Genomic DNA, 27,397 nt, shown 5'->3' on the forward strand with positions numbered 1-27,397 from the left:
GCCCGAACAACGTGTTGCCAGGGTTAGTTATAAATATTTGATGTTGCCCGAACATTTCCGGACGTCATGACGTTGTAACTGTCGTCATACCACGTTTACCCAATCATATCGGATGTTCTTACCTACTTAGCCAATAGAAAGTTAAGTTGTACAACACTGAAAGTCTAGTCCATCAACTCTAAATAGCAAGCCGCAATTTATGTAGATCTATCAACAACCTGAACCCACGTATACTAATATCAATGAGTGACTTGGGTCAACACATGTATTAGTTTGTCATTGCGCAGTTGACGCAACGTTGACATTGTCCACTTCAATTTCCGTGTGTCAACTAGCTACAACAGTATTGTCGGCATGAGAGGACATGGATGTGTAACTAACCAAAACGTGATTATTATTTTTTAATAGTAGAGCTGTTCCGAGCGTAGTATTCTGATATGCATGTGTACGGATAAATACCCATTATATTTATTGTCGCTAAATTAAGGAAATAATGTTTAGGCAGAGTAAAACAGTTCTCCAGAAACTTCGATCTTTAAGGTGAGTAATGTAACGTTAGCTAGCTAGCCTGTCAGCTAGCCAGTTATATACTGTAACGTTATATTCAAACACGTTTCCTTCAGTGGTGTCAAGTATATCGATGCTTTCCTTACACATAGGTAAACCTGTACAGCTGTATTCTTGCTCTGTGTTCTGCTGTCTAGAAAGACACAATGTATAACGTGATGCAACAGCTGATGCAAGCCAGCAATGGTCTCTCTCTTGGCAAATCCAGTTTCCAGGGGCATAATCCATCATGGAGGTTCAGGAGCACCCCAGCAACAGAGAGGGCATTGCAGTACCAGGCAGGACAGAAGATCCATGGCTTCACAGTCAAGGAGGTGAAATGACCAAGTCATCACATTATTCACAACTGTGTATCTCAGTCATGGTCCTGTTTTGCCCTAGCATTAAAACACCTGATTCCACTAATCAAATGCAAAAACAAAAATGTGCATCCCTTTGGGACCCTAGGATGGAAAAACACCAATCCACAACAAAAAGATTACCCCGATTCTGATCATCTTCACATACAGTTTTAGTCAAGGTTTAGCGCAAGGTAAAGATAACATGTGAATTATCTTCCTGTATTTCTGCAGGTGGTTGATGTTCCTGACCTGTTCCTTACTGCTGTCAAACTGACCCATGACAACACAGGCGCCCAGTATCTACACGCAGCTAGAGATGACAAAAACAATCTCTTTAGGTAATAATCCCACATTTGTGGGATTGTGCTTTATTTGGATTAGGTCAAATGTTATTTGGATTAGGTCAAATGTAATCTTGTCTCCAGGCTCAATTGCTACCGTGACAGAGAGAGAGCGGGCTGGTGGAAAAGATTAGATCAAATTAAATGTTTAGTTTAATAACAAAATACTTATTTTAAGACAATGCTTTTTGTAATAACAGTGTTTCCTTCTCTTGTCCTAACACCTTTGCAGTGTTCAGCTCAGGACGACCCCGATGGACAACACAGGGGTCCCACACATCCTGGAACACACAGTGTTGTGTGGCTCAGAGAAGTACCCCTGCAGAGACCCCTTCTTCAAGATGCTCAACAGATCACTCTCCACCTTCATGAATGCATTCACAGGTGTGTGTGTGTGTGTGTGTGTGTGTGTGTGTGTGTGTGTGTGTGTGTGTGTGTGTGTGTGTGTGTGTGTGTGTGTGTGTGTGTGTGTGTGTGTGTGTGTGTGTGTGTGTGAGAGAAGGGTGTCTAAAATCATTGTTTTTCATTCACAGCCAGTGATTTCACCATGTATCCATTCTCCACACAAAACGGGAAAGACTTCCAGAATCTCCTCTCCGTGTATCTGGATGCAGTGTTTTTCCCTTGTCTGGGGGAACTAGATTTTCGGTAAGTGTGATGTTTAAATAGATGCCTCTTTAATCATAATCGGTGACATCAGAAGTCTGCCATTCACACCCTTGTCCTCAATGGGTTTCATTAAAGGCAGGAGGGATGGAGACTGGAGAATGAAAACCCTACAGATCCTAGTTCCCCTTTGGTCTTCAAAGGAGTTGTCTTCAATGAAATGAAGGGTGCTTTTGTGAGTTATTTCTTTCCAAATTATTAATAGCTAGAGAATTAGGCTATGTTAATTACAGAATCATTTGCTCAGGAGGTGGACAAATGGATGTCATATTGGAGTCTTACATTTCCTCTCTGTATGTGATTTCAGTCAGACAATGAGCAAGTGTATGCCCAGCACCTCCAGAACAAGCTGTATCCTGACCACACATATGGTGTGGTGTCTGGAGGGGAACCTCTGGCCATCCCTGACCTCTCCTGGGAGCAACTCAAGCACTTCCATGCCACACACTACCACCCCAGCAACGCAAGGTACAGTCTAACATGCTTCCATACTAGCAACTCACTGTAAAGTACATTGTGATACACCATGACCTGTTCAGTACACTGTCACATATTACCACTTAGCAATGCACGGCACAACACACTGTCACACACCCCAATATTAAATACTCGGTACAGTCGCACTGTGTCTTGTCACACAACTCTGTTGGGCCTTGGCAGTAACAGGGTTTCCCTTTTCTGCTCCTCAGGTTCTTTACCTATGGGGACCTGCCCTTAGAGCAGCACCTGAAACAGATCCATGAGGAGGCTCTGTCCAAGTTTGAACGCACTAAGCCTGACACTGCTGTCCCCAACCAAGTCCACTGGGACAGGCCTGTGAGTCTTCCCATTTAGTATCATTGTAGCTCAGTCAGTACCAGCTATCAGATATTAGTTAATTCATTATCAGCTCCTAGATTTTCCAAATCTGTTCTCTCAACTTGAGCGACTTTGGCAAGGTCTATGGTTTGGAAGTTTGAATACATTTCACTGTAATTGCTTATTTGAATGATCTTGATGATAAGGTGCTGTTTGATAATGTTTTGATGTCTTTTTTTATGTGTGAAGCCAAATGTAAATTTCCACATTGTGTGGACAATAAAGCTTTTATAATTCCTGTAATTCTAATTGATTTGTCCACAGAGAGAGGACCATGTGACCTGTAGTCCCGATGTTATGGCGCCTGATGCAGCCAAACAGAACACACTGTGTATGAGCTACCTGCTTGGAGAGTATGTAATGCTGATCTACTACAACACTAACAGTTGTTTCTCTAAAATTTTGTCTGGGATAGTATACATTGGTCAGTTTTAAAGCGACTGTAACCTCAATTGGTGCATACTGTGATTTCCATATGCATTTTGGTCATTTAACTTGAAATCAGTAAGTGATAATGTAGTGGTCTCACTCATGTGTTCTTCTCTCTGCAGTATCACAGATACATTTGAGGGCTTCACCCTGAGTCTGATGTCCTCTCTGATGATTTCTGGACCTAACGCTCCCTTCTACAAGGCCCTTATAGAACCCAAGATAGGAACAGACTTTTCTTCTGTCGTAGGGTAGGTTCAAGTGGGAGGCGTTTAGAACTTGTTACACGAGAACAACATTGTCATAGTATGTTGGGGAGCAATGTAAGAAATGTTGTTTAAACTGTTTGCCTTTTAAGTGGAACAGTATATACTTAATTTACCGGTGTATATTTTTCAGATATGATGGGAGCACCAAAGAGGCATCGTTCAGTATTGGCTTACAAGGAATGGCCGAAGAAGATACCGAGAAAGTCAAGCAAATCATCATCCAAACCTTTGATGAGATCATTGCGTAAGTGCACTTGCTGCTAATGTTTCTTGTAACTTTTGTCATCACAATAATGCCGTTTCATCTAACTGTACTTCCCTCCTAACGGTCCAGTAATGGATTTGAAGAGGAGAGGATAGAGGCCCTGCTTCATAAGATTGAGATCCAGATGAAACATCAGTCTACCAGCTTCGGCCTGTCTCTGGCCTCGGTGAGTACAGTACAGGGCCACAGCATGACTAGTGCCTCCCCTGTGCTTTAACCATGAACAAGTCCTTGTCAAGTCCCTAAACACACACATGTTCACCCTAAACAGAGATTAAATGTGCAGGGAATGACATTGTACAGTGAGCTCCTAAAGTATTGGGACAGTGACACATTATTTGTTGCTTTGGATCCTGTTCTCCAGCACTTTGGATTTGAAATAATACAATGACTATGAGGTTAAAGTGCAGACTGTCAGCTTTAATTTTAGGGTATTTTCATCAATATTGAGTTAACTGTTCCGAAATTACAGGACTTTTTGTACATAGTCCCCCATTTTTTAGGGGACCAAAAGTATTAGGTCAAATGTACTTTTATTTAACCTTTTATGTAACTAGGCAAGTCAGTTAAGAACACATTTTTTGTTACGACGACGGCCTAGCCCGGACAACGCTGGGCCAATTGTGTGCCACCCTATGGGACTCCCAATCACGGCCGGTTGTGATACAGCCTGGAATCGAACCATGGCATGTAATGATGCCTCTAGCACTGAGATGCAGTAAAAGTTAAGTATTTGATCCCATATTCATAGCATGCAATGACTACATCAAGCTTGTGACTACAAATTTGTTAGGATGCATTTGCTGTTTATTTTGGTTGTTTTTCAGATTAATTTGTGCCCAATGTGTCATTTTGGAGTCACTTTAATTGTAAATATGAATAAAATATGTTTCTAAACACTTCTACATTAATATGGATGCTACCAATGTTATGGATAATCCTGAATGAATCGTGAATAAATAATGAGTCGGAAAGTTAGATGCACAAATTGTATCATTTCAAATCCAAAGTGCTGGAGTACAGAGACAAAACAACCAAAAATGTATCACTGTCTCAATGCTTTTGTAGCTCACTGTATATAAAGACAGACTCAAGAATGTACACATAACCATAGTGATTGTCCTGTGAGCACTCCTGTATACAGTATGACCTCTGGTAAGCTTAGTATTCCGTTAGTCAGCACCTCTCTAACTATGTTGGTGTTTTGTGTGGGTCAACTCATGCTTACTTGTCTCTGCCGTACATAACTTCCTGCTGGAACCACGATGGACACACACAAACAAACATACACACACACACACACCTGGGCAGCTCTTATGTACAGTGTAACCATGTTTCACCCTGTATGTTGTCTCTCTGCTAACAGTACATAGCTTCCTGTTGGAACCATGATGGAGACCCGGTTCAGCTGCTGAAGATCTGCGACAGTGTGACCCAGTTCAGACAGGCCTTGAAGGACAACCCTCGCTTCCTCCAGGAGAAAGTCGTGCACTACTTCAAGGTGAGTAACCAGACAGGAGAAAATAAGTTGAGTTTTAAGTTTCAGTATAGACAGCATCTAAATCTGAATGACGTATGTAACAGGAAATTTAACAAAACAAATCAATTAAGGAGATTCAGCAGTCTAATCAAGGAAGTTGAGAAGTCATCGTGCAGGGGTCATAGACCATGGTGTTGTTGAAAGCAGAACATGACATCATCAGTGTAATAATGTAATTTACATTATTTAGTGTTGTGGTCATGAGTGTCATGTTTGTGCCTGTGCAGGATAATACTCACAGACTGACTCTGTCTATGAGTCCTGATGAGGCGTACCTGGAGAAACAGGTCAAAGCAGAGGAGGAGAAACTCCAGAAGAAGATACAGGCTCTGTCTGAGAGTGACAAGAAAGACATCTATGAGAAAGGTCAGTTCTACGTCTATAAAGGAGAATAGAGAGACACATTGACTTGATTATGAAAACCTTTTTTATTTTGTGTTGTTTTCAATTCAGGTCTTGAGCTGCTATCGATTCAGAGCAAGACCCAGGATGCTTCATGTCTCCCTGCCCTGAACGTATCTGATATTGAGCCAACGATAGCAGTCACACATGTGGAGATGGGCACTGCAGGTACAGTACTTACTGTATTAATGGATACATGCTGACGCTACACTCTAGTTGCTCTGGGTTCTGAGATTAAACTCTAGTCCACCCAGTCTGTCTGTTTTGATAGACTAAACCCCTCATTTAAAACAACATGCACGGTACTATGGATACGTGTTGATGTATAAACTCTGTAGCTCCCTGGAGAATCAGTCCTTGAAGTTCAACGTTAGGACACTCGGGTCATTTGTCTCATGGTTTTGCCTACCTTTGACATTTGTCCTGTTCTACTCTCTTCACCCCACTAGGAGGAGTGCCAGTACAGTACTGTGAGCAGCCCACCAATGGCATGGTCTACTTCAGAGCTATGTGTAGTCTCAACAGCCTCCCTGAGGACCTCAAACTATACGTGCCCCTCTTCTGCAGTGTCATCACCAAGTGAGTCCAGAACCAATATGATATGAAAGATCATTTGTGTATTGTCCAGCAGCTTTAGCTTGTGTGGTTTCATATACATGTGTTAAAGGTAGAGGTCGACCGATTATGATTTTTCAACGCCAATACCGATTATTGGTGTACCAAAGAAAGTCGATACCGATTAATCAATAAATTGTATGTATATATATTTGCAATAATGACAATTACAACAGTACTGAATTAACAATTAACCTTTTTATTTTGACTTAATATAATACATAAATAAAATATATTTAGTCTTAAATAAATAATGAAACATGTTCAATTTGGTTTAAATAATGCAAAAACACAGTGTTGGAGAAGAAAGTAAAAGTGCAATATGTGCCATGTAAATAAAAAAGCTAACTTTTTAAGTTCCTTGCTCAGAACATGAGAACATATGAAAGCTGGTGGTTCCTTTTAACATGAATCTTCAATATTCCCAGATAAGAAGTTTTAGGTTGTAGTTATTATAGGAATTATGACGCGTCAACTTTTTCTCTCTATACCATTTGTATTTCATTTATCTTTAACTATTGGATGTTCTTATATGTACTTTAGTATTGCCAGCCTAATCTCGGGAGTTGATAGGCTTGAAGTCATAAACAGCGCTGTGCTTCAAGCATTGCTAAGAGTTGCTCGCAAACGCAGTAAAGTGCTGTTTGAATGAATGCTTACGAGCCTGCTCCTGCCTACCATCGCTCAGTCAGACTGCTCTATCAAATATCAAATCATAGACTTAATTATAATAAACACACCGAAATATGAGCCTTTGGGCATTAATATGGTCAAATCCGGAAACTATCATTTTGAAAACAAAACGTTTATTCTTTCAGTGAAATACGGAACCGTTCCGTATTTTATCTAACGGGTGGCATCCATAAGTCTAAATATTGCTGTTACATTGTACAACCTTCAATGTTATGTCATAATTATGTAAAATTCTGGCAAATTAATTCCGGTGTTTGTTAGGAAGAAACACAGTTCGTAACGAGCCAGGCGGCCCAAACTTGTTGCATATACCCTGACTCTGCTTGCACTGAATGTAAGAGAAGTGACACCATTTCCCTAGTTAATATTGCCTGCTAACATGCATTTATTTGAACTAAATATGCAGGTTTAAAAAAAATATACTTCTGTGTATTGATTTTAAGAAAGGCATTGATGTTTATGTTTGGGTACATTTGTGCAACGTATGTGCTTTTTCGCGAATGCGCTTTTGTCAAGTCACCCCCCGTTTGGCAAAGTTGAAGTAGGCTGTGATTTGAAGATAAATTAACAGGCACCGCATTGATTATATGCAGCGCAGGACAAGCTAGTTAACCTAGTAATATCATCAACCATGTGCTGTTAACTAGTGATTATGTGAAGATTGATTGTTTTTTATAAGATGAGTTTAATGCTAGCATAGCAACTTACCTTGGCTTCTTGCAGCCACAAGGTCAGCCTGCCACGCAGTTTCCTCATGGATTGCAATGTAATCGGTGTCCAAAAAAGGCTGATTACCGATTTTGTTATGAAAACAACTTGAAATCGGCCCTAATTAATCGGTCTACCTCTAGTTGAAGGTAATGGAGGTAGTTGCAATTGTGATACCGACTATTGAGCTAACATGTCTTGAGATTGTGTGTCAGTCTGGGTTACTGAGGTGATTGTGAGATGGCGTGCTGTGTTGGCTGTTAGGTCAGTAGGATTTGTGAAAGGGTCATGGGAGTGTGTGTTCTTTCTTGATGGGATGTAAGGTGAATATGATAAGGAGTGTGTGTTGGTCCCGTGTCGCTGTAAAATGAGACATATGATAATTGAGACGGTGTGTTATTTCAGGATGGGCTGTGGAGGGCTGGACTACAGGCAGCAGGACCAGCAGATTGAGCTGAAAACAGGAGGCATGTCCATCTCCACATCAGTCAACCCTGACTACTCTAACATGGATATGTATGAACAGGTCAGTCCCCAGCCAGTCAGTCACCATAAAGCCTAGTTTATACCCTACACAAGTACGCAATGCAATTAGCTACAAGACAGAGCATTCTCAATCACCTCTGATTCACAGGGAGTCCTCCTTTCATCTTCCTGCCTGGAGAGGAATCTTCCTGATATGTTTCACCTGTGGAGTGACATATTCAACAGGTAGGTTCACATGTCCATTAGAATAATACAATGGAACAGTAATACATGGTTATATGTTCTTATCAGATAATTATCAAAATTTAAATAATACATCTATCACTAATGATCCACATGTCCATTGTTTTCTAATAAGTAAGTTGATATTATTTGAGCCCTTGTCCCTCTGCTCTGCTCTGACCCTTGAACTTTGACCCACAGCCCGCACTTTGATGACGAGGAGCGTCTACGTGTTCTGGTCATGATGTCGGCTCAGGAACTGGCCAATGGGATCTCTAATTCTGGTCACATGTATGCCATGACACGGGCAGCTCGCAACCTTACCCCAACAGGAGAACTACAGGAGACCTTCGGAGGGATGGAGCAGGTGAGAGGGGGGAGTCAGACCATGTTACCTGAGGGTCTACAAGCGAAGAAAAAGCTCTAATGACGAAGGACACTGGTATTGTACCCTCTGAATGAGAATATAATGCACTTCTGTACCCTCAAATGAAAGAAATCTCAGGTATCTTGTGTATCTTGAATATCAGGTCAAGTTTATGAAGAGGGTCGCAGAGATGCCAGACCTCACCCAAGTTCTACGGACACTTCCTAGAATCAAGAGACACATTCTCAACCCACTGAACATGAGGTGGGTAAAGTCTTTACACGTGACAGTTACTTATCAACGGTTAAGATATTACTATGATTTCTCTATGTTGACTTTACGTAAAGTGTTTTACAACTTCTTTGGACAGATGTGCGGTTAACGCAACACCACAGAAGATGTCTAATGCCGCTGGACAGTTGGATAACTTAATGTGTAACGTTTCTTCCAATAAGAAGGATCGCAAACCAGTCCAGTCCAATATCACTGAGGTATGAGTTTGTTACACTATCTTGGTACTGTACTGAGACTGCACTATAACAAATTGAAATGAGTACTGTGGGTTTGTCCCAAGTAGCACCCTATTCCCTACATAGTGTGCTATTTTTGTGTCACGTCTGCCCCCCCCACCCCCCTGGTGCTTGAGGGCGCCAGCCTGCCCTGCATCACGCACTCCTATCATCCATTACGCACACCTGCCTTCCCTCGTCACGAGCAGCAGCGACATTGGACTCACTCCATCACCTGTTATTACCTCCCCTATATTTGTCAGTTCCCCAGCTCTGTTCCCCACTTCTGCATTGATTGTCTTTCCTTTGTGTTACCTGTTTGCTGACGCTGTTCCTGTCTCGTTCCATGTCCGTTATTTATTAAATGTTTTAGTCCCCGTACCTGCTCCGTCTCTCCAGCATTATTCCATGTGACATTTTGATCAGAGCCCATAGGAATCTGGTCAAAAGAAGTGCCCTGTGTAGAGAATAGGGTCGCATTTGGGACGAAGCCTGTATTTCACTGTGAGTTGACAGGATTTTTCATTCACTTTTCTTTTGATCCTAACAGAGACCTCTTGACCCACTGGCACCCCCTGGATCTGGCCCAAGCAGAAAACTTGTCGCTGTGCGTATCGCCTCCACTTTTAACCTAGGCCCCGGGGCCGTATGTACTGTATAGAGCATACATACTGATTTAGGATCAGTTTTGCCTTTTAGATCACAATGAATAAGATTACATGGTGGACAGGGGACCTGATCCTAGATCAGCACTCCGACTCTCAGACGCTTGATCCCATACAGCCCCTGAACATTAGTTTGATCTTACTATCATTGGTCTCTGACCAATGGTCTTCATTGGTCCCTGTCCTCCATATTCTACCATTGAGCTAATGTGAGTGTGTTTGATCATCCCCACACAGGAGCCCAACTTCAAGCCCTGCCAGATGAAGACATTTTTCCCAATGCCCTTCCCAATCAACTTTGTCAGCGAGTGTATCCGCACCGTGCCCTTCACCCATGAGGACTGTGCCAGGTGACTGTCTTAATACTGTGTTAAGCTATCGCCCTAGTAGTTAATGTTCCATGTCTTTCCATACCCTCTCAGATCCATGTTTACATTTACTAGGGTTCCAAAACTCTGGTTACTTTAGAAAATGCACGAAATCCAGAATCCTTCAACTGGGGTTTCTGGAAAACTTTCCCATGCTCTGCCCCCTCTCTCCCTCAGCCTGAATATCCTGGCCCGGATGATGACGTCTAAGTACCTGCATGGAGAGATCAGAGAGAAGGGTGGGGCCTACGGTGGAGGGGCCAGGATGGGAGGAGGACTATTCACCTTCTATTCATACAGGTGTGTAGTGTATTAATGTACTGCAATAAGACAGGATTATATTGTACTCAAACCGGTTTTAACAGTTGTTAACCAGATTAAAACATGACTCACTGTCGAAAGAAAATCTCCAAAACTGGAACTTTTCAGGAAATGGAAAATAATACATGCAATCACAAAACATTGGAACTACTTTGAATGCATTTTTTTTAAATCTTAAGAGTCGTGAAATTGTTAGGTACTAAATAAACAGAGTAAAAACTAACGGACAACTAGGAAAAGCTAAAACCAAGTTTATTCATCCAATGGGTCAGACAGCTGAACAGACAAAGACATGTTCCCACATGTGCATGTATATATACCCCACTTTAGGTTGAGTCTTCTCCTTTTCTCTGAACATTACATCTTCATTGCTAGGCAGGAAGTTAAGTGACGTGGGTAATAAACTGTTCCTTCTCCCTTCATGTGACCTGACGTCAGCCCCCATTCCTTACTAATCCACAGCTATCCACCCTTATCAGTGACCCCAACCATGTGATTGCCTTTCCCTTCCTCAGTAACATTCCAAGCCCCTGACTCATATTCAACCTTTGACCCACCATATACATTCCTCCTACAGATAACCATTAACTTCTGATCTAGCAAGTATTTCAAAATACAACCCAACAACTGAAACCAGACTGTGGCCCTTCTCCTTTCCATAGGATACCTGATGTCGAACAATAACATGTTCTGACAGAACGTAAACGTTCTGCATTTCATATTTCACGTTTAGAAGTCTGAACCTATCAAAATGTACATTAAGGAGAGTTATTTAATTTTTAAAAAATGTACATTTTTGCATTAGATAACTTCTCGTTTAATTTGCATGTCCCTGTGTTTATTTCAGAGACCCCAACACGGTGCAGACTCTGTCAGCATTCCGTAAGGGTGTGGACTGGGCCATATCAGGACAGTTTACCCAGCAGGACATCAATGAGGCCAAGCTGTCCGTGTTCTCAGCCGTGGACTCCCCCGTCGCCCCCTCCGATAAAGGTAGAGCACCATATTCCCTATTTAGTGCACTACTTTCGAACAGAGACCTATGAGTAGCCCTATGGGCCCTGGTTTAAAGTAGTGCACTATGTAGGGAATAAGGTCCCATTTGGGACTCACTCAGAGCCTTCCAGACTGAACAGAAATCCCACTGGATGACAAAAGATGGGCCCTTCCTTATCTCTCCTGGAGTTGTCCCAGCTCTCAACCTCTTTACCTGACATTTAACATGCTGTTCGTTTATGTCCTGTTAACTTTTACTGTACATGAGGACAGCACTGGACACATGTACAGTGTCTACAAAGAGATGCATTTGCATTAGAGACTTCTAAATGACATGTTATAAATGGACCAAAACAAAGAGATGAAATAGACCGACTGTCAATCCATGTCTTGACACATCACACCACCGTGTTGCAGGTATGGGCCGCTTCCTGAGTGGAATCACAGACGAGCTGAAACAGGCCCACAGAGAGAGACTCTTTGCTGTCACAGACAAGAACATTGTCGATGTTGCTGGCAGGTAATATAATTTCAAGTGTTGAATTTGTAATATAGATATGAACCTGTTTTTTGAGTGCTCCAACTACAGTTTACCATGAATTTGTATTTTTTGAAGTTGTCCCTAGGTAAGCCATATTATTGGACTGAATAAAATGTTATATGCAGAGAATGGCCATTTTAATATTTTGGATTTCTGTTTTACACAGGTACCTTGGCATTGGACAAAGGACATGTGGAGTTGCTATTCTGGGCCCTGAGAATGACATCATCAAGAAAGACCCCTCGTGGGTGGTAAAATAACCAGACATAGAATTATACACTTATCTATTTTACAATTAAGCGACTTCAGAGGCACTGTGTCATAAGATGGTGAACATCAATGTTACTTGATTGTCCTGAATAACTGGACTGTGTCCGGTAATAATATAACTTGAATTGTATTGAATTAACCAGAAAGTCTATTTGGTTTATGACAACATACATTTAATTTATTAGTGTACTTTCTAGACATAGACTCACCTCTGGTTTCTAAATGTATGCAAGTATGTACAAAGATGGTCTATTGAAATACTGTATTTCCATAGGGTACATATAATGAATACTGAACAAAAATATACAACACAACATTTAAAGTGTTGGTTTCATGAGCAGAAATAAAAGATCACAGACATTTTCCATTCACATAAAAAAATACATTTCTCTCAAAAAATGTGCTTACTTCCCGTTTAGAGAGCATTTCTCCTTTGCCAAGATAATCCATCCACCTGACAGCTGTGGCATATCAAGAATCAGCATTATTCATGATTAAACAGCATGATAATTACATAGGTGCACCTTGTTCTGAGGACCATAAAAGGCCACTTTAAAATGTGCAGTTTTTTCACACAACACAATTCCACAGATGTCTCAAGTTTTGAGGGAGCATGCAAGTGGCATTCTGACTGCAGGAATGTTCACCAGAGCTGTTGCCAGAGAATTTAATGTAAATTTCTCTTCCATAAGCCACCTCCAACATTATTTTAGAGAATTTGGCAGTATGTCCAACCGGCCTCACAACAGCCAAGCCGACCACGTGGAACCACACCAGCCCAGGACCTCCACATCCGGCTTCTTCACCTGCGGGATGGTCTGAGACCAGCCACTCAGACAGCTGATGAAACTACAAAACCAAAGTATTTCTGCACAAACTGTAAGAAACTCTCTGGGAAGCTCATCTGCATGCTTGCTATCTTCACCAGGGTCTTGACCTGACTGCAGTTTGGCGATGCTCGCCTTCAAGGGCTATTTTCAGCATGATAATGCATGGCCCCATATCGCAAGGATCTGTACACAATTTCTGGAAGCTGACATTTTCCAAGTTCTTCCATGGCCTGCATACTCACCAGACATGTCACCCATTGAGCTTGTTTGGTATGCTCTGGATCGACGTGTATGACAGCATGTGTTACAGTTTCCGCCAATATCCAGCAACTTCACACAGCCATTCAAGAGGGGGACAACATTCCTCAGGCCACAATCAACAACCTGATCAACTCTATGTGAAGGAGACGTGTCGCGCTACATGAGGCAAATGGTTTTCTGATCCACGCCCCTACTTCTAAAAATATATTTTAAGGTATCTGTGACCAACAGATGCATATCTGTGTTCCCAATCATGTGAAATCTGTAGATTAGGGCCTAATTTATTCATTTTGATTGAGTTACAGTTCATAAGGAAATCAGTCAAATTTTTGAAATTGTTTCATGTTGCGTTGATATTTTTGTTCAGTGTTTGTATAAAATATGACCATTAAATTCTCATGTTGTAATACGTGTCATTTATGATATACAGTACCAATCAAAGGTTTGGATACACCTACTCATTCAATGTTTTTTCTTTATATGTACTATTTTCTGCATTGTAGAATAATAATGAAGACATTAAAACTATTAAATAACACATGGAATCATGTAATAACCAAAAAAGTGTTAAAACAAATCAAAATATATTTTATATATGAGATTCTTCAAAGTAGCCACCCTTTGCCTTGATGACAGCTCTGCACACTCTTGGCAAAGCTACACCTTATGGTACAGCGGGGACTGTGAAGCAACACAAACATAGGCACAGACACATGCATACACACACATGATAACATGCGCACTATACACACACGTACGCAAGCGATTTTGTGTTGTAGATATGTGGTAGTGGCATATGGGCCTGAGGGCACACACTTAGTGTGTTGTGAATTCTGTAATGAATGTAAATTGAATAACTGCCTTAATTTTGCCGGACCACATGGAGAGTTGCAGCCTGCGGCCTTGGCAGCAGCTAATGGGGATCCATAATACATACAAATACAGCGCTCAGTCGGTTTCACAAGGCTTTGAACTTCCATCTCTATACCAGACACAATTCTACATGCATTTTTATTCTGTGAGGTTTACATGCCCTTCCTCTGATATGTTGAATAGTGTTGATGTGCTTGAGGTTTCACAAGTATTCTTTAATTGGAGAAAACACACAGTGAGTCAACATATTAGAACAAGGTTATATTGCATAATAATGGTTTTCACACATCCTCAACAAAGCAACATAATACAGCAGCAGAACAAACATGACCCAGGGCTCTATTCAATCTGGATCGCTAAAGCAGTAATTTCCTACTGAGCCGGCATCTTCAGCTAACGCAGGAACGCTGAATTTCTGCAACATGGATTGAATACATGGATTGAAGCCCCTACTCTTAAGTGCCACAAACTGCTTACAGGGTAAGAAAACCTCTGTGTTCTTTTTCTTTTATTTGGGTGAACTATCCCTTTAAGTGCCACACACAGCCCAGGTTTGATACAAAGTGCAAGTATAGAGTAACAACACACAGTGGAATAGACCTACAGTAGGTGATTGGAGACACAGTCGGCTCTCCCTTTAGAAGAACATGGAGAGGGAAGAAGAACCTATGGGAGTCGACTGAAGCTACATCCTGATTTTTTTTATTTTTTATTTTTTAACCTTTATTTAACTAGGCAAGTCAGTTAAGAACAAATTCTTATTTTCAATGACGGCCTGTTCAGGGGCAGAACGACAGATTTGTACCATGTCAGCTCGGGGGTTTGAACTTGCAACCTTCCGGTTACTAGTCCAACGCTCTAACCATTAGGCTACCCTGCCGCCCCTGATTCTCCACCCTTTTCCAGAAGTGTGCACTATAACACGCCCAGTCATGAATTTAAAAGCACAAGTGTTGGCTGGAAGCAGTTTTCACCATTGTAAAATCCATAAGAGAAAGTGTGCAAGTGCATACTTCGGATGAAGGGTGGAGTTTCTGAGGAGACATGAGAATGGGATGGACTGAAAAGTGCTGGTAAGAGTTATCATGATAAAGGCTAAGTTACACTGAATAGATCAGCTCAGAGCAGCCTAGGCCTCTACAGACTAGCCTATCTAGTCTAACTATCTGCTGGTCAGCAAGGCTAGATGGTCTGTTCAGTCTGCCTTCTTGGGCCTGACCCGGGTCACTGGCTCCAGCTGGCCAGAGTCAGACACATCGTAGCTGGTCTTGTACTTAGCCAGGATCTTCATCAGGGGGTGAAGCTTCAACCACCACTGTTCCTTAGGGATCCTGTGGCTATATATACATACATACATACATATATACACACACACACACACACACACACACACACACACACACACACACACACACACACAGAGAGAGGAAGATAAGAGACAAAGACAATTCAATAAAGACAATTCAATTTGCCACTATACGTTTGAACGGGTGGACGTTGTAAGGAGTTGTAAGCGGCTGATCGTGGACTACAGGAAAGGTGGGCCGAACAGGCCCCCATTAACATCAACGGGGCTGTAGTTGAGTGGGTCGAGCATTTCAAGTTCCTTGGTGTCCACATCACAAACAAACTATTATGGTCCAAACACACCAAGACAGTCGTGAAGAGGGCATGACAACACCTTTTACCCCTCAGGAGACTGAAAAGATTTGGTCCTCAGATCCTCAAAAAGTTCTACAACTGCACCATCTAGAGAATCCTGACCGGTTGCATCACCGCCTGGTATGGCAACTGCTCGGCATCTGACCGTAAGGCGCTACAGAGGGTAGTGCGTACGGCCCAGTACACGGCCAAGCTTCCTGCCATCCAGGATCTATATACCAGGCGGTGTCAGAGGAAAGCCCCAAAAATTGTCACCCAAGTCATAGACTGTTTTCTCTGCTACTGTATGACAAGCGGTACCAGAGCGCCAAGTCTAGGACCAAAAGCTTCTACCCCCAAGCCATAAGACTGCTGAACAATCGCTTCACCCCTACCTACATGTACAAATTACCTCGACTAACCTGTACCCCCGCACATTGACTCAGTACCGGTACCCCTGTATATAGCCTCGTTATTGTTATATTATTGTGTTACTTTTTATAATTTTTTACTTTAGTTTATTTGGTAAATATTTTCTTAACTCTTTCTTGAACTGCACTGTTAGTTAATTAAGGGCTTGTAAGGAAGCATTTCACGGTAAGACCTACACTTGATTTGAAGTAGGATTAGTCAGTCATATTGAATAAATAATTGTACTTCTCATTATGTGCTACTGTGGAAGTCTACACAGAAAAATTACTCTCTCTCATTTGAAGAGCAGTCATTGGTTGAAATCCTAAATGGGTGTCTGTGTAGGTGTAAGTGCTGTGCCTGAAGGTACTGTAAATGTTGTCTTACGCAAAGTCTGTCTCATCTTTCAGCTGCACTACTGGTTGGAAGGCCATGGTTCTGCGACGCATCCCCAGCAAACAGGCCGTGTCCTCTGTGTTAGCGAACACTTTCCCTGCATGGTAAGGGAATACAGTCAGCACACATTTATGTATGTCCCAAATGACACCATATTCCAAATATAGTGCACTACTTTTGACTAGAGAGACCTATGGGCCTATAGGGTGCCATTTGGAATGTAACCTTAATCAACAGGGAAACTAAAGAGGCCACATCCTGTTAGTACTAAAAAAGGATTTATGAACTACATTCAGTACATGTACAGTACCGTCTTTGTAGGACTCCTTTAGCTTTCTTGAAATCCACTGAATTGCTTTTGCTGCAATCTTCGTTCCAAAGTTCCTGTCAAATGGAGAAGGAGCCCCTCCCTTTGGAAATAAATAAAAACAATTGATCCGTTTTACTCAGGTCAGGTTCATGGGTTAGGGTTGGAGTAGGCTAATAATATTATGTGGAATACACAGTTGTGTGTGTGTGTGCGTGGGTAATGAGCTAACCACACCTGCTGCATATGTCCAAGCACGTTCTTCCTGCAGTCAAACACCCCTTTCCCCTCCTCAGAGTACAGCTGGTAGATGAAATCTGTGGTGAAGTTCTCGTTGGAGTTCTCATTCCTGTCACGTCACACACACACGCACGCACGCGCACACACAATGTCAAGGTTCCAGTTGTCCTGCTGCTGCAATACAGGGGGACTCTTCCCTCTCAGTTCAGTTACACAGAGCGATGATGAGTGGCCTTGATAGAGCCTCCATAGAATATCAACAGTACAGGAAGAATTAGGGCCCGTTCACAATATAAATGGGACATAATTGTCATGAATAGTTCCAAAAAGGTTATATTTTAACATACAAATGAAGAGTTTTATTAGACAATTTGTATTAATAGCCTATACAGTATGGCATAAAGATAGTCATACTATCATACATAGCTGGCGACGTACACATATGCCTTCATTGTTACCATACTGTTTACTTGTTAACAGGCTATCATGCTGGACTCTGCCTTTGCTCACTTACCTCAGCACCAAGCCTCTCTGGATCCCCGTCTTCATCTTCTCTGTCAAGTGCTCGACGTTGGACTGAAAGCAGTGAGAAAAATCCTCACATTAGCTGTGAGAAGTCTGAAGTATCCTAGAGTATTCCTCCTCTATCTCTAACCTGCACGAACTTTCAGAGCTGCGGCATGAGCGCTCATTCCTCTGCTGTGTCTCAGGGACAGAGCACTGCAGTGTGCTCTGGTGACCAGGAGGTGGCTCACGTCTTACTGATTTTCTGTCCACTTAGAGGAGTTGTCGCCATTCACTCCGACCAATGTAGGCTACAGCTTGAACATTGTGGTAAGGGTATTGATGAGCACTCATTACACAAAATCAACACGATCTTTTGTTTATACTGTGTGTGCTCTTTGCAACACATGGGTAAATATCAACATCACCTCGTTTCACAATGTAGCATATCCATAACGTTCATGGCATTAAATAATACTTTCATTTTGATGTCATTGGTCTAGTCTTAGAAGGAGACTGCATATTTTCTCCATAATCTGAGGGGATCTATAACTTTTGTGTACCTGAAAACAGCAATGTGTCTCTCGGACAATAAAAACGGGCACATCAACAACTCTCTACTGATGTTGAGTAGACCTCCTCAAACCATAATGTGATGTGTCTTGATCAGAGCTTAACACTCCTGGAATTATGATGCTCTCCACCTATTAATAACTGCCTTATCTGGGTCACCTGAGAAGTCCTAAAATAGAGGCCCCATTGTGCTGAGGGAGGAGAGAGTGATTGGCAGGGGAACAGTGGGTTATCTGCCTTGTTCAGGGGCAGAACGACAGATTTTTACCTTGTCAGCTCAGGGATTCGATCCAGCAACCTTTTGGTTACTGGCCCAACACTAGGCTACCTGCCGCCCCATCCTTTACAGTGCACCACTTTTGACCAGGGTCAAAAGGGCTCAAAAGTAGTGCACAATAAAGGGATTACAAACATTGCTGTCAAGGATGCTCTTTCCTTGGAGTGTAATTGTACTGTACAGCACTGTATAAATAGGACAATGTAACCATTGACAGCCACATGGAGATTGTTCTCCATACTAAAAAACTGCTTCAACTTAGAAAGTTGTCACAGCTGCACATGTATCCACTGAGGAATGAACTATGATGCAAACATTTACATTTGTAACAATGTACTGTATACTGTGTAGAACTAGGTTTCCAAAATTCCCCTGGTTTTCCATAAATCATGGTTGGAGGTTTCCGAATTTCCTGTTTATTCCCTCCTGATTCCGAGAATCTTCCAACCGGGATTTCTATAAAAACTGCGATTTTTGGGAAAGTTGACGGAATTTTGCAACCCTTTGTAAAACAATGGTCCTCACCTGGAGATCTCTGATGTCGAAGGGTTCCTCATAGATGTAGACAGTGTCAGCCCCCGCAGCCAGCCCCCCGACACTGGCCAGGTACCCACAGTACCCCCCCATGGTCTCAATGATGAACACACGCCGCTTGGTCCCACTGGCAGACTGCTTGATGCGGTCACATGTCTGACACACACACACACACACACACATAGATGCTCATAGTCAGATCAAATAGACACACTGCCTGCATCCCAAATGGCACACTATTCTCTATGTAGTGCACTACAGGGAATAGGGTGCCATTTGAGACACAACCACTGTAAGGTTATCAATAGCTTGCAGACAATGTTATTTTGTTAGGTAGTAGTTACATACAAAAATGCTGTCTATACAGTAGGTATCAAATGCTCACACAATTGCCCAAAACATGCTCCATGTCCCAATATAATACGATCGTAAAATACAAACAGTATTGCAAGATTTACCAGGATGCAGAGTCTGATAAAGAATTATTCCAGAACACTAAAGCAGAAAACAGTCAGTAAAGGGAAGAGTCATTTTAACTATTAAAGTATGCATGTTGTAAGTGCAGAGAAATGGGTTTGTGTACAGTGTGCTTGTATAAGTCTGTGTAAATGTGGGAGAGACATTGTGGGAAATGTCTGTGTCTGTTGTCAGTCTATATTCCCAAGTACATTTGTGCATTCTTCTTTTCCACAATGTCAACTAGGGTCTGTCCAATAAGAGAATTATTGACTAAACTATTTTTGTTGTTGTATTTTAGCTAATACAATGCTCATAAGTATACTTGAAGATCTCTAGGAAAGCATACCACATAATAATACAAATCGAGTGATGTTTGATAGTACGGTATAATTTCACCCCTATTCAAAGTTGTGAGGTCTTGCCTGAGTGCTAGTCTGTTTGTGCTCTCATGCCAACTCCCTGTCATGCTTGTCTTGACAATGACAGCAATAGAGCTGGCAAGAGCACAAACAGATCTGGGATCAGACTATGTGAGTTCTACCTTACCTCCACAATAGCATTGAGGGAAGTGTCTGCCCCGATACTCAGATCAGTACCGGGCACATTGTTACTAATGGTGGCAGGCAGCATACACATCGGGATGCAAAAGTCCTCATGGCTGGTCCGGGCCTCATAGAGCTGCAGCAGACACTCAAACGCCTGGAGGTGGTGCGGCACAAACATGTTAGACCACTAGGGGGGGCACTCTCAGACTCAAAGAGAAATCCTACTTCATTTTACACCGACTATGGGCGTTGTCTCAAATGGCACCCTATTCTCTATGCAATGCACTATTGGGACCATGGGACTCTGGTCAAAAGTAGTGCACTATAAAAGGAATAGGCTCTCATTTGGGAGGCAGAACCTCTTGTTACCCTACTAGGGCCTGATCTAGAAAATGTAGTGTCTGTGTATCCTGAGGGTGGCTATCTCCGTGTGATAGGGGGGTTGGCTTGGCATCCCATTGGTAAAGAAGAGAAGGGCGGGGTTGGTTGGTCACCCTGGCTGGCAGACAGACAGAAGTGTTGACGTGGAAATAACAGTAGACTCAGACTGTCACGATGCAGCCTGGCGACACTGCACTTGGCCTCACGACGTGAGGGAATGTTTGAACGCGAGTGGAAAAATGCTGGCTGTTATTCGTGAGGTACACTACCGATGCAGACAGTGTTCAAAACAAGATGGACGTCTGGCCTGGTTCAAGACAACAATTTGATAGCCTAATACTGTTCTATGACACATTCAATCTCCATTTTTCACCATTAGCAATAGATTCTCAGTAAACACAAAATAAGATACTGTGTTTGATCACAACAAGTAGGTTACTTAAGTGAATTCACTTCCTTCTCCAATACAGTTTAGTGACTATTCAAATGCTTTTCAGATGCTTAGTGAAAATCTAGTTTTGGTTGATGATGGAATTAAAATCAACTAGATGGGTGAAAGTAAAAATATTGGTTAGAGAAGACATCTAAATGTTACTACTACTACTAGTTCTCCTTCATTAATACCCTTCTCTTAAAAACCTCCACCTCATCCAACTGGCTTGTAGACAAATGTATAGCAGGATAGGAGTGTTGTAAAGATAGCAGGATAGGAGAGTTGTAAAGATAGCAGGACAGGAGTGTTGTAGAGATAGCAGGACAGGAGTGTTGTAGAGATAGCGGGATAGGAGTGCTGTAGAGATAGCAGGATAGGAGTGCTGTAGAGATAGCAGGATAGGAAGTGTTGTGTTAAACCAGACCAGGGACAAGTCAACTCATTGTGTTTAGTAAACAAGCATAGAAAGGTGCAGCTGCAGGCAGAACAACGCTAGCCGCAAAAACATGCCACTGACGTCACTTCATGCCAGTATCTATCACTTACCTGGGATCTTCAATGTGATATTTACCAGCAACAGTAGCCTCAGACTGAAAGACCTAGACTTACAGGGACAGTTACCAGACACAGATTAAGCCTAGTTCTGGACTAAAAAAACATTAGGAGAATCTCCATTGAAAGTGTTTTTTAGTCTACGACAAGGCTTAAAGTGTGTCCGGGAAACTGGCCCCTAATCATATACTACTTTACCTCTGCATGGGTTGAGCTTGAATGAAAACACTGTTTTGTAACTGCTTGCTGTTTCTAATGTATACATTGTTTGCAGCTGATCAGACAATGAGTTGTCATACCTTATCTTGCTATTTCACTGTGTTTATTATTCCCTTCTAAGGCTTTTTAAACTCTACCTAACTATTTTCCTTCAGATGATATAGGAGCACATGCACACCTAGCTCAACACAAATCAGTATGGTGTGTTTGGGTTAGACCTAGTTATGTTCAGCCTGTTGTGATGCTGGTACACGCAACGCCCCAAGCTGCAATCAGTGAAGTCCTTTATTCGGATTGGGTGGTAGGTGTTCTAAACACATCTGACCTTGCGACCTCTGATCCCCAGCCACACTTACATAAGTAATAGCATTTAAAGCTGTGTCTGCGCCAATGCTGAGATCAGAATCCTGTATATTGTTAGAGACTGTGGCAGGGACCATAACCATGGGGACACAGAAGTCATTATATTTCTCCCGGGCGGCGGACAGTTCTATGACTCCCAGGATGGCCTGCAGTACAGGGCAGAGCCAGAGCCAGGGCTTAAGAGCGAGGAGTTAATGTGTTTGCACAAACTGACTCTCTATTCCCTATGTAGTGCACTACTTTTGACCAGGGCCCAGAGGGTGCACTGTATATGGAAAAGGGTGCCATTTGGGACACAACCATGAGTAAAGATGAGACAAGGTGGGCGGAGCCAGGGTGAGGGAGCCAGGCCTATCACAACGGACAGTGTGACTCAGACAGGAAGCACCACACAGTAACTCACACAGAGATGGGGAGGGACCCACAGGGAGGAAAGAGCCTAAAGGGGGTTCTTTGAACATACAGAAATATGTTCTTGATTATTATAGGAGGAAATAAAGGAGAATATTTTGTAACTTTAGATTGTGAAATGAATGAATATAACTGCGTGAAACACTTAAGAAAAAGATACAAAGACACATGAGAAGAGAGTATATGTTTTAGTATCACTCAAAGATTCCAATTTTACTCATACGCTTAATGTTAATAACTTTTCGAAATTATAAAAAGTACAATATACAATTTGGTACTGCAAAATAGTGGTATAATTCTGTAATAATATTGTAAATATATTACATATAAAATGTAAATATTCAACTGTGAATGTAAAATGTACTTGATGCTGTTATGTGCCCTACATACCTCGAATCCACCGATAACAAGCAAAGCATTGATGTTATGTATCCTGATTTGTTCAGCAATCTTATCAAGATGCTTCGCTGGAAGGGTTCTAAAATTAGAAATGAAAATCCAATAATCACCTACACACTACAGTAAGTCAGTGTTGATTTTTTTCAATGGCACTCTATCGGTCCTGTTCAAAAGTGGTGCACTATATAGGGAATAGGTTGCCATTTAGGTCCCACAGACATAAACATTAGCCTACCTCTTTGTTCCCAGTATGGACCCCCCTTGGCCGGTCCAACCTGCTACATCTCCCCATGTAATCTCCTTTATCTGTGTGGAGACAAAAACAACAAAACTGTGTTTGAGAATGAGGTTTCAAATGTGTTCTGTGTAGTCTCCAAAAAGCAGTGCTAAATGTGAACATCATCATGTTCATTTCAAGGGGTCACAAAACATTAGCATTTAAGCTAAATGAATGAATTACATTCTAAAAAGCAATCAAGCACATCAGATTTACAATCAACATTTATCTTGCTTTGTATGACAATATCCCCCCCAAATTGTCACATGCATTGAATACAACAGGTGAAATGCTTACTTACATACAAGCCCTTAACCAACAATGCAGAGTTGTTTTTAAAGTAAGTAAGAAAATATTTGCACAAATAATTTACAAAAATTATAAGTTAAAAAAGTTTCCCAATAAAATAACGATAACGAGGCTACATACCGGGAGTACGGGTACCGAGCCAATATGCGGGGGTACAGGTTAGTAGAGATAATTGAGGTAATATGTACATGTAGGTAGGGGTAAAGTGATTCATAAACAGTGAGTAGCAGCAGCATAGAAAAGGGGGTCAATGCAAATAGTCCGGGTGGCCATCTGATTAACTGTTTAGCAGTCTTATGGCTTGGAGGTAGAAGCTGTTAAGGAGCCTTTTGGACCTAGACTCGGTGCTCCGGTACTGCTTGCCGTGCGGTAGCAGAGAGAACAGTCTATGACTTGGGTGGGTGGAGTCTTTGATTTTTAGGGCCTTTCTCTGACACGGCCTGGTATAGAGGTCCTGGATGGCAGGAAGCTTTGCCCCAGTGATGTACTGGGCCGTACACACTACCCCCTTGCAGTCGGATGCCGAGCAGTTGCCCTACCAAGAAATTATGACTGAAAAGGACCCGTGCAAAATCTTTACTGTCACTTGAGGGGGAATAGGCATTGTCGTGCCCTCTTCACAACTATCTTGGTGTGTTTGGAACATGATAGTTTGCTACTGATGTGGACACCAAGGAACTTGAAGCTCTCGACCAGCTCCACTACAGCCCCGTTGATGTGAATGGGGGCGTGTTCAGCCCTCCTTTTCCTGTAGTCCACGATCAGCTCCTTTGTCTTGCTCACGTTGAGGGAGAGGTTGTTGTCCTGTCACCACACTGCCAGGTCTCTGACCTCCTGCCCATAGGCTGTCTCATCATTGTAGGTGAACAGGCCTACCACTGTTGTGTCGTTGGCAAACTTAATTATGGTGTTGGAGTCAGAGACAGTCATGGGTGAACAAGGAGTACAGGAGGGGACTGAGCAGGCACCCCTGAGGAGCCCCCGTGTTGAGGATCAATGTGGCAGATGTGTTGTTGCCTACCCTTACCATCTAGGGGTGGCCCGTCGGGAAGTCCAGGATCCAGTTGCAGAGGGAGGTGTTTAGTCCCAGGGTCCTTAGCTTAGTGATGTGCTTTGAGGGCAATATGGTGTTGAACGCTGAGCTGACAGCTTGTCTGTACTGCAGCACACAGGCTATAATCTACCAACAGCCCTCTACCCACATCTTACACATCCCCCAATGTTGGCCGAGGTACAGTAGCATTAGACAATGTGAGATAGAGGCCTGCATTAGGAATACGGGGTAAGAGTAGGGATGAGAGAAAGGCCTGCATAAGGGAAAAGGGGTGAGGGTGAGAGTAAATGGCTTACTGTAAGCTGTTTATCTCCCCACACAAGTTGTATCTGTAAAACACTGTCTGTGCCAGCGTCATGGGCACAGGGGTATAGGTGACTTATACTGATTTCACATAGGATTGACGGTATGTTGCCTGTAAAAACAATCGGGCAATGTTTCTATGATCCCATTTCAAACAGCCCTATTTCTACGTCTTTCTTGTCTGCATTCCCCTTTTATATCGCCATTGCTTTAGCCGGCAAGGAGCAAGAGACATTTAACTTTGACCCTAGCTCCTAGACCCTGTTGTTGCAACAATAGTCCTGGTAACATGAGTGACAGCTGCAAGTTGTTCTATTTCTTCACATTCACAGCAGAAGATAGCAGCATGCCATACTTGTAAAATATGACTTTGTAATGTGTTCATTTTTCTGTTATGGTGAATAAAAAGTTGGCTACAGTTGAACTCAAAACATTGTTAGATATGTTCTCTTAATTATATGAGCTGGCTAGCCAGCTAGATAGCTAGCTAACAAGCTAACGTTAGCAAAACACCAAAACATTGTCTTGAAAGTTCGTTTTTAGTTCACTGGCTTGCCAGATTTAATAGCTACATATCCTAAATAAATGTTTAAACCGATGTTTTTTTTTTGTTGGTGCAAACAAAATTGAGCAGGTAATGTTGCTATTTGGACCAGGCTGCTGCGATGTCTTGCAGACAGTCATTTGTGTGTTTATACTGTTTCATAATGACAAAGCCAGTAAGATGAAAGGGGACATTTATACAGAGGGGTTGGCGGGACTTTTAAATAATACCGCAATCATGACTAGGTCGGTCGGCGGAAATAAAAGTACAGGCTTTGTTGCCGGCAACACCTTTCAGATATAAAGGAGATGGAAAAAAGATGGCAGCATGCTAAAGTTGGCGGCAAAACATCTTGGTTTGAAAAGTGTATTACACTAACAAGGTCACTATAACCTATAGCTTACCTGTTTTCGCTGTCATGTTTTCATCACAGCCAACACTGTCTGATATCTTTTGATCAAATATGCAGAAGTATTCTGGTTTTGCTAGTGATTTCAAGATATAGTGTAAACAACAGAACTATTTATATGGTGTAAACAATACTAGGGGACTAATACGGTCAAAATGTGTTTGTGTTCTTATCACGTTGACCTGTTGATCATGTGGCAGTGAGGCGCTACTAACAATAACAGGAAGTAGGCGTCATAGGGGAGTGATAAGGGACAATAATCCTCATTGGGTAAGAATGAAATGACAACAAGGTAAACAAAACAGATTTATGTCTTAATGCCAGTACCTGTCCGTTGTAGAATCCCTCGAAGCCGTCATTAACGGCAAACATCTTGTGCCCCTCTTTGATGCCCACCCTGACGGCCGAGCGGACAGCTGCGTTCATGCCCGCCGCGGGGGCGCCCACGTTCAGCACAGCCACGTTGAAGGAGCTCTGAGGATCAACAGCACAGCACAACCGTCACACACACGAGCATATGTGCAGACACACACACTTTTAGACAGCGAGGATGGCGACAACTCTTTTTCAATTCAGTTCATGTCAAAACACTCATTGAAGATAAATGGCACTTATCCAATTCTTGAAATAGAATTGGCCCCAACTCCAAGCCGTTGACACACATATCAACAACAGATCCCTCTGTATACAATATAGGAGCACATAGTGCTTGATGTTCAGGAGAAATGCTGTAAAGGCTTGGCAAAGCTGCTGTCTCTGCGGAGAATGGAGCAGCATGCATTGATAATCTCTAACAAGGCCTCATGCTATGGCTCCAAGATGTTACATCTTTATAGGCTGCTGTTGTACTTCATTCACATAGACCACTGGCTCTGAGCTTAGGAAAATTCGTTAGCTGTCAATCACATGATGATCACAGTAAGATCATGGACAGATAGACCCCACGTATAATGAGTGACATCATAAGCGTTGTAATCACCTACAGTAGCATTCAAAAGTTTGGGGTCACTTAGAAAGTTCCTTGTTTTTTAAAGAAAAGCAACAAAAAAAATGTCCATTAAAATAACATCAAATTGATCAGAAAAACAGTGGACATTGTTAATGTTGTAAATGACTATTGTAGCTGGAAACGTCTGCTTTTTAGTGGAATATCTACATATGCGTACAGAGGCCCATTATCAGCAACCATCACTCCTGTGTTCCAATGGCACGTTGTGTTTGCTAGTCCATGTTCATCACTTTAAAGGCTAATTGATAATTAGAAAACCCTTTTGCAATTATGTTAACACAGCTGAAAACGGGCCTTCTTTAGACTAATGGAGTATCTGGAGCATTAGCATTTGTTGGTTCGATTACAGGCTCAAAATGGCCAGAAACAAAGAACTTACTTCTGAAACTCGTCAGTCTATTCTTGTTCTGAGAAAGGAAGGCTGTTCCATGCGAGAAATTGCCA

General features: G+C 42.2%; 2 protein-coding genes across 8 annotated transcripts in view; one reads left to right on the forward strand and one right to left on the reverse strand.

Moving 5' to 3' along the window:
• The first annotated feature begins 120 nt into the window (after positions 1-120).
• On the forward strand, positions 121-13,937 carry LOC110530254 (presequence protease, mitochondrial). 2 transcript variants are annotated; one of them, XM_021613165.3, is made up of 27 exons: positions 121-540; positions 776-881; positions 1,140-1,246; positions 1,482-1,633; positions 1,783-1,897; positions 1,994-2,090; positions 2,223-2,383; positions 2,605-2,731; positions 3,038-3,126; positions 3,325-3,453; positions 3,602-3,715; positions 3,806-3,902; positions 5,103-5,237; positions 5,504-5,642; positions 5,730-5,846; positions 6,128-6,257; positions 8,100-8,220; positions 8,329-8,405; positions 8,604-8,769; positions 8,933-9,033; positions 9,140-9,260; positions 9,829-9,885; positions 10,181-10,293; positions 10,489-10,611; positions 11,480-11,625; positions 12,046-12,148; positions 12,336-13,937. In XM_021613165.3, the coding sequence occupies exons 1-27, from the start codon at positions 494-496 to the stop codon at positions 12,427-12,429; spliced, it is 3,084 nt and encodes a 1,027-aa protein (XP_021468840.3). In that variant the 5' UTR covers positions 121-493; the 3' UTR covers positions 12,430-13,937. The 2 variants fall into 2 exon arrangements, with proteins under 2 accessions (XP_021468840.3, XP_021468839.3); XM_021613164.3 differs by having other exon boundaries at positions 124-540; positions 705-881.
• A 660-nt stretch (positions 13,938-14,597) lies between these two features.
• Positions 14,598-27,397, reverse strand: part of LOC110530255 (ATP-dependent 6-phosphofructokinase, platelet type) — a 35,227-nt gene continuing 22,427 nt past the window's right edge. For 3 of the 6 annotated variants that reach the window (XM_021613166.3, XM_090182152.1, XM_090182154.1), the window contains 10 exons: positions 26,272-26,418; positions 23,284-23,354; positions 23,040-23,127; positions 20,292-20,444; positions 19,278-19,442; positions 17,913-17,974; positions 17,396-17,507; positions 17,162-17,261; positions 16,843-16,948; positions 14,598-15,740 (listed from right to left, as the gene is read on the reverse strand). In XM_021613166.3, the coding sequence (XP_021468841.1) occupies positions 15,599-15,740; positions 16,843-16,948; positions 17,162-17,261; positions 17,396-17,507; positions 17,913-17,974; positions 19,278-19,442; positions 20,292-20,444; positions 23,040-23,127; positions 23,284-23,354; positions 26,272-26,418 (1,146 nt within the window). In that variant the 3' untranslated portion in view covers positions 14,598-15,598. Of the gene's footprint in view, positions 15,741-16,842; positions 16,949-17,161; positions 17,262-17,395; positions 17,508-17,912; positions 17,975-19,277; positions 19,443-20,291; positions 22,690-23,039; positions 23,128-23,283; positions 23,355-26,271; positions 26,419-27,397 lie in introns of all 6 variants that reach the window. The other 3 variants (XM_090182153.1, XM_090182155.1, XR_016482505.1) reach the window with 3 other exon arrangements.

Source organism: Oncorhynchus mykiss, chromosome 8 (assembly GCF_057628025.1).
Source record: "Oncorhynchus mykiss isolate SJ-2025 chromosome 8, ASM5762802v1, whole genome shotgun sequence".
Classification (NCBI taxonomy): Eukaryota; Metazoa; Chordata; class Actinopteri; order Salmoniformes; family Salmonidae; genus Oncorhynchus; species Oncorhynchus mykiss.

What these genes read in the sequence shown, in the direction of transcription:
- LOC110530254 (XM_021613164.3), top strand. Translation starts at nt 714, where the DNA reads ATGTATAACGTGATGCAACAGCTGATGCAAGCCAGCAATGGTCTCTCT. An exon ending in ACATGGATATGTATGAACAG is followed by an intron (nt 8,221 to 8,328) that starts GTCAGTCCCCAG and finishes TCTGATTCACAG; the next exon opens with GGAGTCCTCCTTTCATCTTC. An exon ending in ACCCATGAGGACTGTGCCAG is followed by an intron (nt 10,294 to 10,488) that starts GTGACTGTCTTA and finishes TCTCTCCCTCAG; the next exon opens with CCTGAATATCCTGGCCCGGA.